Source organism: Saccopteryx bilineata, chromosome 1 (genome assembly GCF_036850765.1).
Source record: "Saccopteryx bilineata isolate mSacBil1 chromosome 1, mSacBil1_pri_phased_curated, whole genome shotgun sequence".
In the NCBI taxonomy this organism is placed as follows: domain Eukaryota; kingdom Metazoa; phylum Chordata; class Mammalia; order Chiroptera; family Emballonuridae; genus Saccopteryx; species Saccopteryx bilineata.
Genome location: NC_089490.1, coordinates 98,708,179 through 98,727,274, shown reverse-complemented (window position 1 = coordinate 98,727,274; position 19,096 = coordinate 98,708,179). Strand labels below are relative to the sequence as shown.

Sequence of the window (19,096 nt, the reverse complement as noted above, 5' to 3'; positions counted from 1 at the left end):
AATTCTTCCCTTAAGCTGCCTTTCCCCTCAAGCGTCTACCCACTTTCCTCTTCTCTTTGCCACCAAACTTTATATGAGTAGTCTGCTTATTATAACTATCCATTTTCATTCATTCCTTAGCCAATTGCAAAATGTTCGTGTCCTATCATAGAACAAAAATGACTCTCTAGACCTCAACAGTGGCCTTCTAATTGCCAACTCTAAAGGCCTCTTCACACCTGACCAGGCAGTGGCACAGTGAATAGAGCATCAGACTGGGAGGCAGAAGACCAAGGTCTGAAATCCAAGGTTGCCGGTTTGAATGCAGGCTCATCCGGCTTGAGCATGGGCTCAACAGCTTGAGCACAGAGTCGCCGGCTTGAGCAAGGAGTCACTCGCTCTGCTGTAGCCCCCTGGTCAAGGCACATATGAGAAAGCAATCAGTGAACAACTAAGGTGCCGCAATGAAGAGTTGATGCTTCTCACCTCTCTCCCATCCTGTCTGTCTGTCCCTCTGTGTCCCTCTCTCTGACTCTATCTCTGTCAAAAAAAAAAAATTAAAGACCTCTTCTTAGTTTACACCCTACTCACAGCATTCCATTGAGCAGCTGCTCCACTGGACCCTGCACTAGCCTTCAACACTGCTGGACACTCCTCCTTGGTGCTACACCTACTGCCCTTGGGAGTCCACTTTCCCACACTGTCACCTCCTGGACTGCTCCTTATTTTTCTTCTTCCTTTTTTTTTTTTTAAATATTTTTTATTTATTCATTTCTAGAGCGAGAGAAGAGAAAGAAAGAGAAAGAAAGAGAGAGAATGGGGGCGGGGGGAGCAGGAAGCATCAACTCCCATATATGCCTTGACCAGGCAAGCCCAGGGTTTTGAACCAGCAACTTCAGTGTTCCAGGTCAATGCTTCATCCACTGCGCCACCACAGGGCAGGCCTGGACTGCTCCCTTACAGTAAGTAGCCTTCCTTGGTTCCATCTCTGCTTCTGTCTCTTAATTGTAAACATACCCAGGATTTGAATTCCAAACTTCTATCTTTCCTGCTAAACAACCATCCCTGGGAGGTATCACTCATAGTCCAAATTTCAATGATGATCTCCATGAACCATTTCTAAATCTGAGTCTCTAGCTTTCACCACTCTCCTGAAGACATCAACACTAACTATCCAAATATCTACTGGATATCTCATATCTACAAAGGTGCCCTGCTGGAAAACTAAATGCAAAATATTTCCAATCAAAAATATATATATATATTTCCAACCAAATTCATTATCTTTCTTCAAAAACTTGTTCAACCTGTCATGTTCCCTTAGTAAATGGATAGGCTTCCCAGTCAGGTAATCCTGAAAATCCCAGTTAACTTCCTCTCTCTTGTCCTCACAAGTTACATAGATATTCCAAGTCCTGTCTCTTTCTCCTCTAAAATGCCTCTCCATCCCATCTTTCATAGCACCTAGCATCCTTGTACATAATAAATGCTAAGTCAACATTTTTAAATTAAATGTAGTTATAGCTAAATGTGAATAAGCATTACCAAAGCCTTTATTCAACTCCAGCATTTGCATTTTAAGCTCATTCTCTTTGATTGAGGTATAAAGAGTTCTGTCTCCTTAATAAAGAAATTTCAAGGCATTAACAAGTAGGTGAAGGAGATTGTTGTTGTGTTTGAACTTGTTAAGACAGCTCAAAATCACAACACCAAAGCTCATTTCTTTTTTTTTTTTAAGGTTTTTTATTTATTTATTTTTTACAGAGACAAAGAGTGACTCAGAGAGAGGGATAGATAGGGACAGACAGACAGGAACGGAGAGAGATGAGAAGCATCAATCATTAGCTTTTCATTGCGCATTGCAACACCTTAGTTGTTCATTGATTGCTTTCTCATATGTGCCTTGACCGTAGGCCTCCAGCAGACCGAGCAACCCCTTGCTGGAGCCAGCAACCTTGGGTTCAAGCTGGTGGGCTCTTGCTCAACCCAGATGAGCCCGCGCTCAAGCTGGCGACCTCGGGGTCTCGAACCTGGGTCCTTGGAATCCTAGTCCAACGCTCTATCCACTGCGCCACCGCCTGGTCAGGCTCAAAGCTCATTTCTTAAGCTGCTCTTAAACTTTGTTCTTTTAAAAGAAAATGGCAGTAAGGCAAAGGATGGCCTGTGGTTTTATATATAGCTTCTACTGGACTACATCTAGTTGCTGATAGGCTAATCCTGGGATTGTTTTTATGCAACCGAAAGCCTTTTTACCCTACTAGTCTATCCACCCATCAAACCTTGACTTTAACCTGAATCTGACCTTTCTCTGTTACAAAAACTCCTAATTATATTTGTGTTTTATAGTATATCTGAAATTATCTTGGTTAGTGTTTGCTATTTTTTTATAACTTCCATTAACATATTCTGAATGTATCCATGTGCCTGCAGTGCTTTTTCTGACTTCTAGCAAAGAAGTTTCTAACAGGGATTCAAGATCTTGAGATGTACATGCTTATTAAAAACTAATTGGACACAGTTTTATAGGGACCATTTTAACATGGAATTGAAAATAAATTAATTCTAGGCTTCACACCCAACATTTCATGTCAAAAAGCAAATAATATTTTAAATAAATATTTCTAATTACCTTCTCTGTGTAATAGTCATTACGTTGCTTAAACAAGTAACAGACTGTTCATTGTGAGGTGGTGAAGCAACAAAATAATCCCAGACTGGTGAGAAAACTTTCTTAGCCAGCTCATAGTTACCAATCTGATAGGCCACCTACAACAGAAAGCACATTATTTTATGCAATAGTGGCATTTGTGAAATGTACATTTCAAACTAGAATTCTGAGAAGGTCCTATCACACACTAATTTCACATACAGTGATTCCCATTTGCTACTCTGTTCTACAATGCCACAGTAAGGTAATGACGGCCACTAGCCAGGGAGACAGACGCATCTTGAAATCTCTTTTATTTTTAAATTGCATGGAAATTTGAAACTCTGTAAGGATGTTTCAAATTCTCATAAGCAGAACAAAGATCACATCTGAGCCAAATTAATTTCGTTTCCTTCTATCTTGGCAGTGCGCTCCATTTATTATAGACACTGTTATAATGAACAATCTGTTCCAAGAGAAACAATCAGATTTCCCAAACCCAAAATATAAAATATACTTCATTCTCTTCTGGTTCTGACTGACACTTTTGGAGCTTTTGTGCAACAAAGGGTTCACAAATGAAAAGAGTGAAGAATAAAATGGAGACGTTCCAAGAAGCCAGGATCCATTTTAAGTTTGACCTGTTCAACATTAGGCAAAATAACTGATTTTACTGGTAATTCCTTGAAGTTCAGAAGAAAAAAATATCATCAACTTACCCATTTCTTTTGGTAGAATAAATTTCTTTAAAGATATATCTAAAAATCATTCTATTTTAATATGTATAACAATATGAAATCTTACCACAAGTTATATGCTGTTTTGAATCCTTAATGCAAGCAGGTAAAACATAAAATATAAATAAATTCATTGAATTAAGTATGTAAATGACATGGTGCTTGATTACATTCTACTCTAGAGATTGACGGAACCAAAACGTTTTAAGTCTGCCACATCAGCACTCAAAATCAACCAAGCAATAAATTTTTATGAAGCTTCTACTGTGTACTAAGCACCATAAAGATCATTTGAAAGCTTAAAATAATCTCATATTCCATGAAACTGTAAAACTGTAATCAAGTTACAGACATAAAACACATGGAATCACAGAAAATACAAAGAATAACATAATAACTGTGGAGGCTTAGGACAGAAGAAATAAAGACTTCAAGGAGGAAGCAGGGCTTGGGCTGAACCCTAAGAAGAGGTAAGATTCAGATGGGCATAGCTTAGACAGAATCTGATTAAGATACAATAGTGGAAATCACCACAGTGCAGTTAGGAGAGACTGGAAAGACAGCATCAGCAAGAAACTTGTTAGAAATGCAGAATTCTCAGGTCCCACCCAGACTAGATAATCATCACCCTGGTGGTAGGACCCAGCAATGGGTTTAACTAGCACTCCAGGCCATTCTGCTGCATGCTCAAGATCTAAATCACTAGCCTAGAGCAATGCCTGGCACAGAGCAAGCACTCAATAATAATGTGTTAAATGAATTAAATAATGTGTTGAATGCATCTTTTCTTAATAAGTTCCCTCTACCAACAGAAGAGGAAACCAAGAGGTTGTACCATACTATGACATACTAGAGTAGCCCAGAGTGAGTGCCTGACTTAAGCTAGCTGTTGACAGCCCCCTCTTCAAAGCAAGATGGGTGCTTCCCCCCTCAGTTTGGTTCTGATGTCAAGGCTGATGACCTAGGCACACTTGGAGAACTTGAGAGAAAATGTATTATTCACACAAGAGAATCCCAGGGAGAGTTTGAGAGGCACAAACAGGTCTGGCTGGCTTGGCCAAAGCAGAAGGAATAGGCTGGGCCTTGATTAGCGGCTGGGCATTAGGAACAAGGAAAGTTCCTGCCAGCCGGGAGGTGTAGATGTCCTGCTGTCACCAGAGACAAGGTAAAGCCCATAGACCCCTTTATCAGCCTGCTGAAATGTGTGGTTAAAAGAAAAGAGGGGTGAGTTTTAAAACCAACTCAGTAGTCAAACATCAAAAATGGGGGAATCAGACTCTTTAATACAGAAGGCAGGCCAACCAGAGTCTCTTTCCCAGGAATTTGGTAATCAACATTAAGAGACAGCTCACTGGTCTCTGTTTAGAGCTGAAATTGAGAGATATATAAAAAATCAGGAAACTGACATTTTCCCTCCAAAAAATAGAGAGGTAAAAGAAACTCAATCTTTAGGGAATGAAAAACAAGGCAGACATACAGAGAGAACCACAGGTCTGAAGACCTCGGCTGCCTGGACTCCACAGCCTCTCCAGGGTGCACTCCCTCCCAGGGTGCACTCCCCAAGCTCCGCAGCCTCCCCAGGGTGCACTCCCTCCCAGGGTGCACTCCCCAAGCCAGGCTGCTGCCCTCACTCGCAAAGTCTTAACTGAAGCCTTAAGTCGGAATTATCCAAACAAGGGTTATTGGTGTGGCAATGAGATTGAGTTTAAAAAGACAATTCAAATGAAGAAGAAATGGTATCTAGCATAGAACCTGGCACAAGACACTGAATAAATAATTCATCAATAAGTACAGGAGTAGAGAGAGTAGTGTTATTTACTTAGAGGATGAGAGGGTAGAGGATGAGAGGGAAAAGACAAGTTAAAACTTTTTAAAGAGCTTTAAACATGGGGATAACTATCTTTTTTTTAACCTGGTAGATTTTTTTTTTAATGATCTAAATGGTCATAGACAAAGGGCAAACTTCTATTAAATAATTTAATGACTTCATATATGAAGTAGCAAAAATATCTCCCTTTCCCCTACCACCACTGTGATTACTAACAAAGCATTCATGTCCCAGGATCCAATTCTACTGCCAACACTGATCATCAAGACCTGCTGAACAGCACCAGACCCAGGCAGGGAGAAGATGGGAGTGGCGTAGGCTCTAGAAGAGCCAGGTACAGGTTAGATGTTGAACACGTGACTTCTTGGAACCTGAACAGAACAGTAGAAAGGAATGAGCTGGTTCAAGTGTCAGGCTTAGCACCTGCTACCCAAGTAATCTTGAGTAGATGACCTCCCTGAGATGCCTTTTCTGGAATTAACTGAGACGAACAGAGGGAGAATTACATTAATCTCAGTCTCCTCAACTATAAAATGAAAGTGATAATGCCCCCTCATAGAGTTATTGTAATAAAGGGAATGATGAATTTTAAATGCCTGTCACCCAGTAGTTTTTTTAATAAATGATATTTCCCATTCCCTTTTCTCAACCAGCCACTCTGCCCACTCACTATGTGATTTAATAGTTCAATAAAGCAGCAGCGTATGGCATTTTGTCATATATCCATTTTACAGATAGGGAAATGGAAACAAAGAAATTTGCCTAAAATCCTAAAATTCAGCTCACAGATTTCTAATTTTCTACATTTTGTATCACATTATCTAATAATTCCCAACTTAAAAGTGAAGAATAAAAAGAAATGAGGCTATAAAGAGAGGGAAACTGAAAAACATTCACAGAAAATATATCATTTATAAAGAGGTATCACGAAGTTTTACAGACAGCCTAAATACTATATTAAGGGAAAACCTAGTAAATATTCACCTGAATTTATTAATGTCTATAGAATAATGTTGAGCAAAAGTGCAACTTAAAATCCTAAGCCAAGTGAATAGGCATTTAGTGAAATCTCTCCATATTTTAATATGAGGATATCTATAATATTTTTTAAAGAACAGAATTATCCTGAAACTAACAACCAACCACTCTCATAGAAAAAAAAGATTGCAATTCTGAGAGAAAAGTATATTTTCTTGTTAGAATCTAAAACCTAAAACTTTCGTAAGTTAAGGATATTTGCTAAGTGAGAAAATTTTGCTTTAGCCACTTATCAATGTGAGCCAGAATACTCATAAACTGCCATAAGTGAACTGCAGTACTACAAATACAGTATCAATAAAGACACACAGGTCATTGCTTTCTGACACTTCTCATTCTCCCAGCAGTATAGCTAGGACTTAGTTTTATTAACTTTCAATGAAAATTCTGCCAAATGAAGCCCAAGACTCAAACCACTCCCTGGAGAAAAATTAGGCCTTGATGAAATATTCCATTCTTCATTTTGAAATAACTCCATCTCTGCAGATTAGAAAATATATTAGATTTCAAAGAAATCAAACCATTGAAAAACCATGAGCCAATATGACATGCTAAACCAATGCTAGACAAATCTAAGCAATTCTCTCTATTTAATTTTCTTTGAAAAATATGATCATATAAAAAGCCACTAAAAATCTTAGCTTATAATACTAATCAACTCTTAAGAGAAAAAAAGAGCACAATGGAAATGTAATAAAATTTAGAATAGCCATCAGCTCTACAGGCAATAATAGGCTTAAAATTAAGATGCTTGAGACTTAGGTCAAGGAGTCACTCTTCCTAGTGTCCTATCCACTGGTGATATGTTTTAAGTCGGGTAATCATTTCAGCAAAAATGTTAATTCATGAGTATATCCATAACTAAAAACAATAATATAAATATTTATTAAGAGCCTACTGTGTGACAAGAGCTTTGGTAAAACATGTGACATAAGAAACTCCACTTAATACTCATAATAGCTCTGGGAGGTAGCTACTATTATGAGTCCAACTTCACAGCTGAAGGTTTTTTGCCCCCATCATCAGTATCACATGGCCAATGTAAGGAGCTCGAATTGAAACTCAGGTCTGTCTATCTCTATTAACCCAGAAATTTCACTTCTATAAATTTATCCTAAGAAAGTAACCATGAATGCAAGCAAATATTTATAGAAAAAGATATGCATCCTGGCTTTGCTTATAATAGCAACTGGAAAGTATCTAAATTTGTCCAACAATAAAGAATGACTAAATAAACTATCTTATAGACAGATAATTCCATGCAGCTGTTAAAAACTATGTTTTAAAAGAATAATTAAATGGAATGGCAATGTCAGTTATATAGTAAATGAAAATTTCAGAATATAAAATAATATGTAAACTGATTAAAATTACATATACATAAATGCATGCACATAGGTATGTATACGCATGTATACACATACACACAAATGAAAGGACATCTCTGGATCTCTCAACATTGGCACTATTGATATTTTGAACTGGATAATTCTTTGTTACGGGGGTGAGGGTCCTGTCCTTTGCCTTGTAGGGTGCTTATCAGCATCCCTGACCCTTACCCCAGTAGCACCCCTCTAGATTGTGACAATCCAGAATTGTGCCAGTCTCTAGCTACTGTTCAATGTCCCCAAAAGCCAAAATCACTCCAGCTTAAGAACTGTTTCTCTGGATGAATGGATAACAAATAATATTCTTTTTTTTTTCCTTTGTGCATTTCAGTACTTTCCAAAGTTTCTAAATTTAATATGTATTACATATATAATCCAGAAAATATGTTATCACTGAAAGCGAACTCACTGATAAGAGAAGGAATGATTCCTATTTTATGAGACTAGATTGCAAAACGGAGAACATGTATTACAGGAGCTTTAGAATATCTGCTGTGATTTTTTTTCTCCATCAGAAATTACTCAGTAACTGCTCAACAGAAAAATACATAAAGAAAAAAGCAGAAATCTCTTCTACCTGGGTCAGCAACATCCGAGCAGTGACAGCAGAAAGGGGGGGATAAACCAGAATTGGTTTCGTTGTCTCCCCAACAGCATCACCGACAAGCTTCCCGTTAGAAGAATAAGCAGCAATTGCAAAAACATATTTTTCATTGGTTTCTAAACCTTTCACTTCAAAAATGCTTTTACCATCAGCTGGTATCTGTTAAAAACATATTTCAAGTTATGTATGAAAATGAAAGCAATGTGACTTTATATAATTAAATAAACCTTACAGGTTAAAAAAAAAAACTTTTTCATTTACTGTAGGATTTTAGTCATACTCAAGTTGAAATTAGAGAAAGTTAATGAAATGATAATAACTTCCTAAGGGAAAAAAACTGTCATTCAATGAGATTTTTGGTAAGGTTTCCTGACATTTAGAGGTGTTTTTAATTTGACATACCGCCTCTCCTGAGTTTGGGAGATGGTTATTGTTTAGCCTTGCTTTCCCAAAGCTTCCTTCTGCTTTGCAACCCAGAATGCAGTACCAGGACACCTGCCGAGGAGAGAGACAAGTGAAGCATCTGTTGTCTAACAAGGCATTCACTTTCCTCTATCAGGACGTGGCAAAGAGATACTTATCTAAATAAAAACATCATTAAGCAAGTTCTAAAACATGATATCAAAGTTTATACCAGGTTTGATTCCCGGCCAGGGCACACAGGAGAAGCGCCCATTTGCTTCTCCACCCCTCCGCCACGCTTTCCTCTCTGTCTCTCTCTTCCCCTCCCACAGTGAGGCTCCATTGGAGCAAAGATGGCTCGGGTGCTGGGGTTGGCTCCTTGGCCTCTGCCCCAGGCGCTAGAGTGGCTCTGGTCGCAACATGGCGACGCCCAGGATGGGCAGAGCATTGCCCCCTGGTGGGCAGAGCATCACCCCTGGTGGGCGTGCCGGGTGGATCCCGGTCGGGCGCATGCGGGAGTCTGTCTGACTGTCTCTCCCTGTTTCCAGCTTCAGAAAAATGAAAAAATAAAATAAAATAAATAAAAATAAATAAAAAAGTTTATAAAAGTACTTAGGTTTAATCTTATTTCTTTAAAGGCAAATATAGGACTAGTTTGCCTGAGACTAACAAGACTAAAATATATTCATTATTAATTATTTCAACTACCACTAACTGAGCAGTTCCCTTGTGCTGAGTATGGTTGGAAAATTTACATATGCTTTCTGATATTCACAGCATCCCTATAAGATGGGATTACAATATATCGCCCTTTTGTTTTACAGTAAATGGAGTTACGGAGATGTTTACTAACTTGCTCAAGGTCAGATAGTGGCAGGGACTGACTCCAAAAATGACTTAATCTTGAAGGGGAAAAAAAAAGATCAACACTAAAATGATTTTCATATTTTATTTAATAATACATGACAAAAAAGTTAAGTGGAAAAAAAAGTAAGATACTAAATTTTAGTATTTAAAATAAAAAATACATACAAAAAAAGCCTGGAAGAAAATGTTCCCAGCCCTGGCCGGTTGGCTCAGCGGTAGAGCTTCGGCCTGGCATGCGGGGGACCCGGGTTCGATTCCCGGCCAGGGCACATAGGAGAAGCGCCCATTTGCTTCTCCACCCCTCCCCCTCCTTCCTCTCTGTCTCTCTCTTCCCCTCCCGCAGCCAAGGCTCCATTGGAGCAAAGATGGCCCGGGCACTGGGGATGGCTCCTTGGCCTCTGCCCCAGGCGCTAGAGTGGCTCTGGTTGCGGCAGAGCGACCCCCCCCCCCCAGGGGCAGAGCATCGACCCCTGGTGGGCAGAGCGTCGCCCCTGGTGGGCGTGCCAGGTGGATCCCGGTCAGGCGCATGTGGGAGTCTGTCTGACTGTCTCTCCCGGTTTCCAGTTTCAGAAAAGAAAAAAAAAGAAAAAAGAAAGAAAATGTTCCCAAATAGGAATGGTGGTAGATTTGGGGTAATAAAATGGTAAGATTATAGGTAATGTTTTCCTCTAGCTTATATGTTTTCTAAAACATAATATTCTTTTGATAATTCTTAAATATAGGCATAAACCAAAAGCAAAATGTATATTCTATGGAAACAACCAAACTTAAACAGTTAAATGCTTAGACAATGGTCCTTCTGTCAAGATGTCAAAATAATGGACATTTCTTATTGTAATGAACTAGTCTCACTATAAGGAAAGGGAGCAAGTTGATAGCTAGGGACTAGCATTAGTAGGAGGCACACTGTCCAGGGGTTAGGGATAGAGGTACTGTCATCATTGCCATTGCGGCATTCCCCTTTCCCCATAGATTCCCCTTCTCAACATCTCAACTCCAAAATTACAAGTGAACCTGGATGAAAAGGGAAATGTAATTGTCTCCAAGAAACAAAGGCCTCTTATAGCTTATCCTGCTCTCTCTTCTAGGTCAATAGAAAAATTCTAATTGTGTCTTGTTTATACAAGTAGTTTTCAACACTGACTATGTAGCAGAATCACTTTAAAAAAAATTTCTTCCCTTGACTTGAGAGAGAGGAAATAAAAGGGAGGGAGAGAAAAGCATCAACTCATTTACCTACCTAGGTGTTTCACTCTCAATTGTACACTCATTGGTTGCACCTCATATATGCCCTGTGCCCTGACTGGGGATTGAACCCACAACCTCAGCACGGCTGGGGCATGGCTCTATCCACTGATCCACTCGGCCATGCCCCAAGAATAACTTTTTAAAAATTATTTGTACAGAAACAACCATTTTTTTAAATTACATATACCCAAGCTTGCATAGCCTTAGTGAGGAAGAATTTCTGGTTTAGGTGGCCAAATCTATGTGTTTACAAAACAAATTTCCTAAGTGGTTAAAAAACACTACACAAGGCACAAAAGCTTGAAGGACAGAGAGAGCATTGAAGGAACTGAGAAGCTAGATGACAAGAAAAAACATCAGATGAATCTCACACACACACACACACACACACACACACACAAAATTAGAAACTAACTTTCCTTGACCTCCTATTCAAAAAGAATACTATATTTTATAGAGAAAAAAGAAAAGACAGAAAGACTATGTTTAAGACTTGGACTGCTCTATATTAAACTATATTTATCAACCAGAATTTGAAGGGTAAAAGTCTCTAAAAGTACGTGTATTAGCAGTCTTTATACTATTTTGTTCCACAGAAGAAAATATCTCAGTTTGTGTAACTACAAGGAACAATGTGTGATTAGAATCTACATATGAGTACTGACACCATAAACAAGTCATCACTAACTTTAGAATTAAAAGTTTATAAATAACATCAGTACTTTCAACTATTAAAACAGATTTTAATGAAACAAATACCTTAACTGATTTTGATAAAAACAAAGATGGCTGAATCCTCAAACCAGAAAACATATTTAAGTCCATAGCACCACCTAGTGCTAATCAGTAGGTTACAGAAGGCAATGATTTCCAGGAGCATACAGATCTACTAATGTATTACATATATAAACTTAATACAGTGATAAGTGTCAAATCCAGCAACTACAAGTAAAATATGGAATTCATTTCTTTCTACTTATAAGCATTATGAAATAAATTTAACTAGTCACTAATTTGAAATACATACAAAATAAGATTTTGGTTAAATAAATCATATCATTTAAAAACAAACTCCATAAATCATTCAGTCTTAGTTCTGCACTAAATTTCCAAAATCAGTGATCCCTTATTCTTTCAAAAGATCCAAAAAAATCCAAAGTTGAACTTTAAAACTACTAGCAATTGGAATAATGCATTCATAATAGCACAGGTAAGATGATGTTATTTCTTATTCCCTCAATTATAAAACATTGTGAAGATGGTATTGCTTCTCACTAATGTCCATCTACCATCAGTCTAAAGCTCCTCAAAGACTAGAATCATATTTTATTGGTGTTTATTTTTATACTACAATTACCTTACACAGAATTCATAGATAATAGATACTCAATGCTCATTAGACAAAATTTATTTTAAAAAATCATTAAGCCATGTAACCATAGTCTATAACATCATTAATTGGTTTTAGTAAAGTTTACTATATGTGTTTAATATAAGACATGGAGAAACAACAGTTAATATACCAAGAATATTATATTATATAATACCTCATTTAATTTTCACAATAAACATATTTTACAAATGAAAGCACAGTGAAAACATAAAATATCTCAGGAAGAATATTTAGATTTCCTAAGGTCTTACTGCTAGTAAGGGGTGAGCTAGAATTTTAACCCTGCCTCTGTCTGACTTTAAAACCCATGCCCTTTCCATGACATCAAGTCATGTGAGTTCAAGAGGAACATCCTAAAGAGAATCAAAGTACAAGATTACATTTCCATATAACATCAAAGAGTATGTTGTTGATCACCCAAAAGAGGAAAAGGTAATATTTACAATATAAATTAAGTAGAACCAGATGCTTGTAAGAAAACTAAATCTCAAGTTACAGTCACATTCAGATTGGGTTCCAAGTCATTGGGAACAGAAGAAAGAGCTCATTCTTTAATAAATACATAAAAACTTATGACATAACATGGCTGAAATTATCATTTGTTTGCATTAAAAGAATCCTCATTTATTTGGAAAAACTTCGGAAAGAACCTTGAAATTCCTCCCAGATTTCCTCATCTCCATCATTGGCTCCAAGAGAAACTTCTTTTCAAGTATCATACAAGTATGCCAGCATATGACTATGTCAGGGTGACAAAGATACTTAGAAATGATTCTCTATTGCTACTCCTTGATTTACATTTGAGCGTAGCAAGGTCATGTGGAGCATAAAAGGAAATAGCACAAAAAAAGAAATCATGAAGAAACTAAGTATAGTTAAGACATCAGTGTTAACTAATTCCAGTGTTCAGTGCTTCTAAATAAGACTAGTCAAGTCCTAAAAGCAATGAAAGTATCAATCATCACAGTCATAAAAGTACGTATGTTGATTTGCCTGAGATAAAGATCAAAATGAACAACATACCTTAACATCTGAAATAAACGGAGCAGGTTTCAAGGTCACCGAACAGTGAGTTCGGGACAGCACGATAGGTGGAGGAGGGATTCTGCTTTTCTTTCTTTTTGAACTTTCCACATTTTTCTGATATGAATATAGGGTATTTTGTTCTAGTTCAAGCTTCTCGATTAAAGAATATGCTTCCTATAATAAAATGAAAAAACAGCAAAATACATTTCAAGAGCTTTAATTCCATTTATATTTGTAGCAATGTTAAACAACACTATCCTTTTTTTTATTTAGTACTGTATTCTTTTTTTTCTTTTCTTTTTTTTATTAATTTTAATGGGGTGACATTGATAAATCAGGGTATACAGATTCAGAGAAAACATCTCCAGGTTATTTTCACATTTGATTATGCTGCATTCCCATCACCCAAAGTCCAATTGTCTTCCATCACCTTCCATCCTAACTGGTTTTCTTTGTGCCCCTCCCCTTCCCATACCCCTCTTCTCCTCCCCCCCCCTGTAACCCCCACATTCTTGTCCATGTCTCTGAGTCTCATTTTTATGTCCCATCTATGTATGGAATCATATAGTTCTTAGTTTTTTCTGATTTATTTATTTCGCTCAGTATAATGTTATCAAGGTCCATCCATGTTGTTGTAAATGATCCGATGTCATCATTTCTTATGGCTGAGTAGTACTCCATAGTATATATGTACCAAGCTTTTTAATCTACTTGTCCACTGACGGACACTTGGGCAGTTTCCAGATCTTCACTATTGTGAACAATGCTGCCATAAACATAGGGGTGCATTTCTTCTTTTGAAACAGTGCTATGGTGTTCTTTGGGTATATTCCTAAAAGTGGGATAGCTGGGTCAAAAGGCAGTTCCATTTTTAATTTTTTGAGGAATCTTTATACTGTTTTCCACAGTGGCTGCACCAGTCTGCATTCCCACCAGCAGTGCAGAAGGGTTCCCTTTTCTCCACATCCTCGCCAGCACTTAATCTGTGTTGTTTTGTTGATGAGCGCCATTCTGACTGGTGTGAGGTGATATCTCATTGTGGTTTTAATTTGCATTTCTCTAATGATTAGTAAACAACACTATCTTGATATATACATAGCAAGGTTCAAGGTTCTTTGAGCCTTGATGATATATATCTTTCAAGCACAGAATGATTTGCAGAAGGAAAAAAATAGCTACTAAATAAGGCACACTTTATATTTGAGTATAGCAGGACCATATGGAGCATAGTTATTAAGTAAGGCAAGAGGGTCATGTTTTTGTCTAAAATGTTTATCATTATTATCATATATTAATATGAGACATTTAATTTTTTAGTCTAACTCTCTGAATACCTACCATCATTTTTTTTTAATGTGAGAGGAGGGGAGATAGTAAGACAGACTCCTGCATGCTCCCCAACCAAGATCCATCCAGCAACCCCCATCTAGGGCTGGTGCTCGAGTATCAAGCATTTTTAGTACCTGAGGCTGACATTCTGACCAACCAAGCTACGCTTAGTACCTGGGGTGGAGGCTCGAACTAATTGAGCCACTGGCTGTGGGAGGTAAACAGGGAGAGAAGGGGGACAGGTAGAGGAAGAAAAGCAGATAGTTACTCTCCCATATGCCCTGACCAGGAATTGAACCCAGGATGTCCATACACTGGGCCGATGCTCTATATATATACTGAGCAACCGGCTAGAGCCTACTATCATATTTTATTGTCCTTAAAATGTTCATAACACACCTGGCCGGTTGGCTCAGCGGTAGAGCATCGGCCTGGCGTGCAGGGGACCCGGGTTTGATTCCGGCCAGGGCACATAGGAGAAGCGCCCATTTGCTTCTCCACCCCCACCCTCTCCTTCCTCTCTGTCTCTCTCTTCCCCTCCCACAGCCAAGGTTCCATTGGAGCAAAGATGGCTCGGGCGCTGGGGATGGCTCCTTGGCCTCTGCCCCAGGCGCTAGAGTGGCTCTGGTCGCGGCAGAGCGATGCCCCGGAGGGGCAGAGCATCGCCCCCTGGTGGGCAGAGCGTTGCCCCTGGTGGGCGTGCCGAGTGGATCCCGGTCGGGCGCATGCGGGAGTCTGTCTGACTATCTCTCCCCCTTTCCAGCTTCAGAAAAAAAAAAATGTTTATAACACAATGATCTATACCTACTCTAAAGCAACTTGAAATGTAACTCTCAAGCAATGAGACTATTAATATATGTGGTTTTTTAAATAAATATTATTGAGTTTTTTCCTATCAGCAAGAAGAAATAAAACAAATAAAAATGCATATTCTGTAAAGCTGAAGGAAAGGCAATCACTGTTTTATTTATTTATGTATTTATTTATTTATGTATTTATTTATTTACTTATTTACTGTGAGAGAGAAAAAGGAAGGGAGAAGAGAAGCATCAACTCATAGTTGCATCATTTTAGTTAGTCGTTGATTGCTTCTCATATGTGCCTTGACTAGGGGGCTCAAGCTGAGCCAGTGACCCCTTGCTGAAGCCAGCAACCTTGGACTTGAAGCCAGTGACTTTTGGGTTCAAGCCAGTGACTTATGGATCATGTTGATGATCTCATGTTCTAGCCAGCGAGACTGAGCTCAAGCTGGTGACCTTAGGGTTCCTAGCCAGGGACCTCAGCATCATAGGTTGATGCTCTATCCAGTGCTCTACCATTGGCCAGGCAGCAATCACTGTTTCAAAAGGTTACACATAGAATGGTAATACATTAAAAAAGAATAACAACATAAAAAGCAAAAGATCTAAATAATATTTCAAAGTAAGACTAAATCAGCAATAATAATATGCGTAAATGGGTTAAATTCCTCTTTTAAATTAAATTAAACAGCAAAGACACTCTAATTGAGCTCCAAAGCAAAAACGCATGTAAACATTAAAATTCAATCAATAGTAGAAAAGAAATAGCCTTTCCAACAGATAATGCTAGGACAATTAGATATCTACATGCAAAAGAATAAAGCTGGACTCTTATGTCACACCAAATATTATATAAACATTAACTAAAAATGAATTATAGATTCAGGAGTGAAAGCTAGAGTAGTAAAATTCTTAGAAGAAAATATAGGAATAAATCTTCCTGACCAGGGATTTAACAATGGTTTTCTAGATATGCCACCAAAAGCACACCAACAAAACAAAAAGTTGACAAGTTAAACATCAAAATTAAAAGCTTCAAATGATACCATCAAGAAAGTGAAAAACAATTTACAGAATGGGAGTATTTACAAATCTTATATCTGATGAGACTTACATCTAGAATATATAAAAAACTGTTAAAAGTCAACAATAAAAAGACAAACAATATAGGAGCACCTAAATACATAAAGCAGACTTTGATGGATATAAAGGGTGAGATCAACAGCAATACTATAATAGTAGGGGATTTCAATACCCCACTAACATCACTAGATAGATCCTCAAGAAAGAAAATTAACAAAGAAACAGCAGCCTTAAAGAACACAATAGATCAACTGGATTTAATAGATATCTTCAGAACCTTTCACCCTAAAGCAGCAGAATATACATTCTCTCAAGTGCTCATAGTAGGATAGACCACATGTTAGGGCACAAAAAGGGTCTCAACAAATTTAAGAAAATTGAAATCATATCAAGTATCTTCTTTTTTTAATTATTTTTATTTATTTATTCATTTTAGAGAAGAGAAACAGAGAGAGGGGGGGAGAGAGAGAGAGAGAAGGGGGAAGGAGCAGGAAGCATCAATTCCCATATGTGCCTTGACTGGGCAAGCCCAGAGTTTTGAACCAGTGACCTCAGTGTTTCAGGTCGAAGCTTGATCCACTGTGCCTCCCAAGTATCTTCTATGATCACAATGACATGAAACTAGAAATCAACCACAACAGAAAACTAGAAAAATACTCAAACACTTGGAAACTAAATAGCATGTTATTAAATAATGAATGGGTTAACAATAAAATCAAAGAAGAAATAAAAGAATTCCTAGAAATGAATGATAATGAGCATACAACAACTCAAAATTTATGGGACACAGCAAAAAGCAGTCCTGAGAGGGAAGTTCATAGCATTACAGGCATACCTCAAGAAGCTAGAAAAAGCTCAAATAAACAACTTAACCCTGCAACTAAAAGAACTAGAAAAAGAACAGCATGTAAAGCTCAGAAGTAATAGAAGGAAGGAAATAATAAATATCAGAGTGGAAATAAATGACATAGAGGCTAAAAAAACCTTACAGAGAATCAATGAAACCAAGACCTGGTTCTTTGAAAACGTAAACAAGATTGATGAACCTTTAACCAGACTCACCAAGAAAAAAAAAAGAGAGAGAGGACTCAAATAAATAAAATTAGAAATGAGAGTGAAGAAATAACAACTGAAAAACAGAAATACAAAATATTGTAAGAAAATATTATGAAGAACAGTATGATAAAAAAATTAAACAACCTGGGTGAAATGGACAAATTCCTTGAAACATATCATCTTTCAAAAATCAATCTGGAAGAATCAGAAAACTTAAACAGATCAATTACAACAAATGAGACTGAAACAGTTATCAAAAACCTCCCAAAAAACAAAAGCCCTGGTCCAGTTGGCCTCACAGAAAAATTCTACCAAATATTCAAAGAAGAACTAACTCCTATCCTTCTCTAGCTGTTTCAAAAAATTCAAGAGCAACGAAGACTTCCAAGCTCCTTTTATGAGGTGAGCATAATTCTGGTTCCAAAACCAGGCAAAGACAATACAAAGAATAAAAATTATAGGCCAATATCCCTGATGAATTTAGATGTTAAAATCCTCAACAAAATATTAGCCAACCAGATCCAGCAATACATGAAAAAAATCATACATCATGATTAAGTGGGATTTATTAAGGGGAGGCAAGGCTGGTACACTATTCACAAAACAATCAATGTAATTCATCACATAAACAAAAGGAAGGAGAAAAACCACATGATAATTTCAAATGCAGAAAAAGCATTTGATAAAACCCAGCACCCAATTATGATCAAAACTCTCAGCAAAGTGAGAATACAGGGAACATACCTCAACATGATAAAGGCCATCTATGACAAACCCACAGGCAATATCATAATCAATGGGCAAAAATTAAAAGCAATCTCCTTAAGATCAGGAACAAGGCAGGGATGCCCCCTTTCACCGCTATTATTCAACATAGTTCTGGAAGTCCTAGCCACAGCAATGAAACAAGAAGAAGAAATAAAAGGCATTCAAATTGGAAAAGAAGTAAAACTATCATTATTTGCAAATTATATGATACTGTATATCGAAAACCCTAAAGTCTCAGTCAAAAAACTGCTGGAGCTGATAAATGAATTCAGCAAGATGGTAGGATATAAAATTAATTCTCAGGAAACAGAGGCATTTTCACACACCAACAATGAACTGCCTGACAGAGAAATTAAGAAAACAATCCCATTCACTACTGCAACAAAAAAATAAAGTACCTAGGAGTAAATTTGACCAAGGAGATTAAAGACTTGTACTCAGAAAATTATAAAACATTGGTGAAAGAAATCAAAGAAGATACAAACAAGTGGAAGCATAAACCATGTTCATGGATAGGAAGAATAAACACCATTAAAATGTCTATATTACCCAAAGCAATTTATAAATTCAATGCAATACCAATGATATACTTCAAAGATATAGATCACATATTCCAAAAATATATATGGAACCAAAATAGAACACAAATAGCCTCAGCAATCTTGAAAAAGAATAATAAAGTGGAGGGATTACACTTCCTGATATCAAATTATACTACAAATACTACAAGGTCATTGTACTCAAAACAGCTTGGTATTGGCATAAGAACAGGCATATAGATCAATGGAATAGAACAGAGAACCCAGAAATAAACCCACACCTTTATGGACAATTAATATTTGACAAAGGAGATAAAAGCATACAATGGAGTAAAGACAGTCTCTTTAACAAATGGTGTTGGGA

General features: G+C 37.4%; 1 protein-coding gene across 1 annotated transcript in view; it reads right to left on the bottom strand.

Moving 5' to 3' along the window:
* The window catches only part of CFAP54 (cilia and flagella associated protein 54), a 317,030-nt gene that overhangs the window by 216,016 nt on the left and 81,918 nt on the right, over positions 1–19,096 (bottom strand). The window contains exons 20-23 of the mRNA XM_066262086.1: positions 13,155–13,331; positions 8,624–8,716; positions 8,195–8,380; positions 2,609–2,745 (exon numbers count right to left, since the gene is read on the bottom strand). Of these exons, the coding sequence (XP_066118183.1) occupies positions 2,609–2,745; positions 8,195–8,380; positions 8,624–8,716; positions 13,155–13,331 (593 nt within the window). The remainder of the gene's footprint in view (positions 1–2,608; positions 2,746–8,194; positions 8,381–8,623; positions 8,717–13,154; positions 13,332–19,096) is intronic.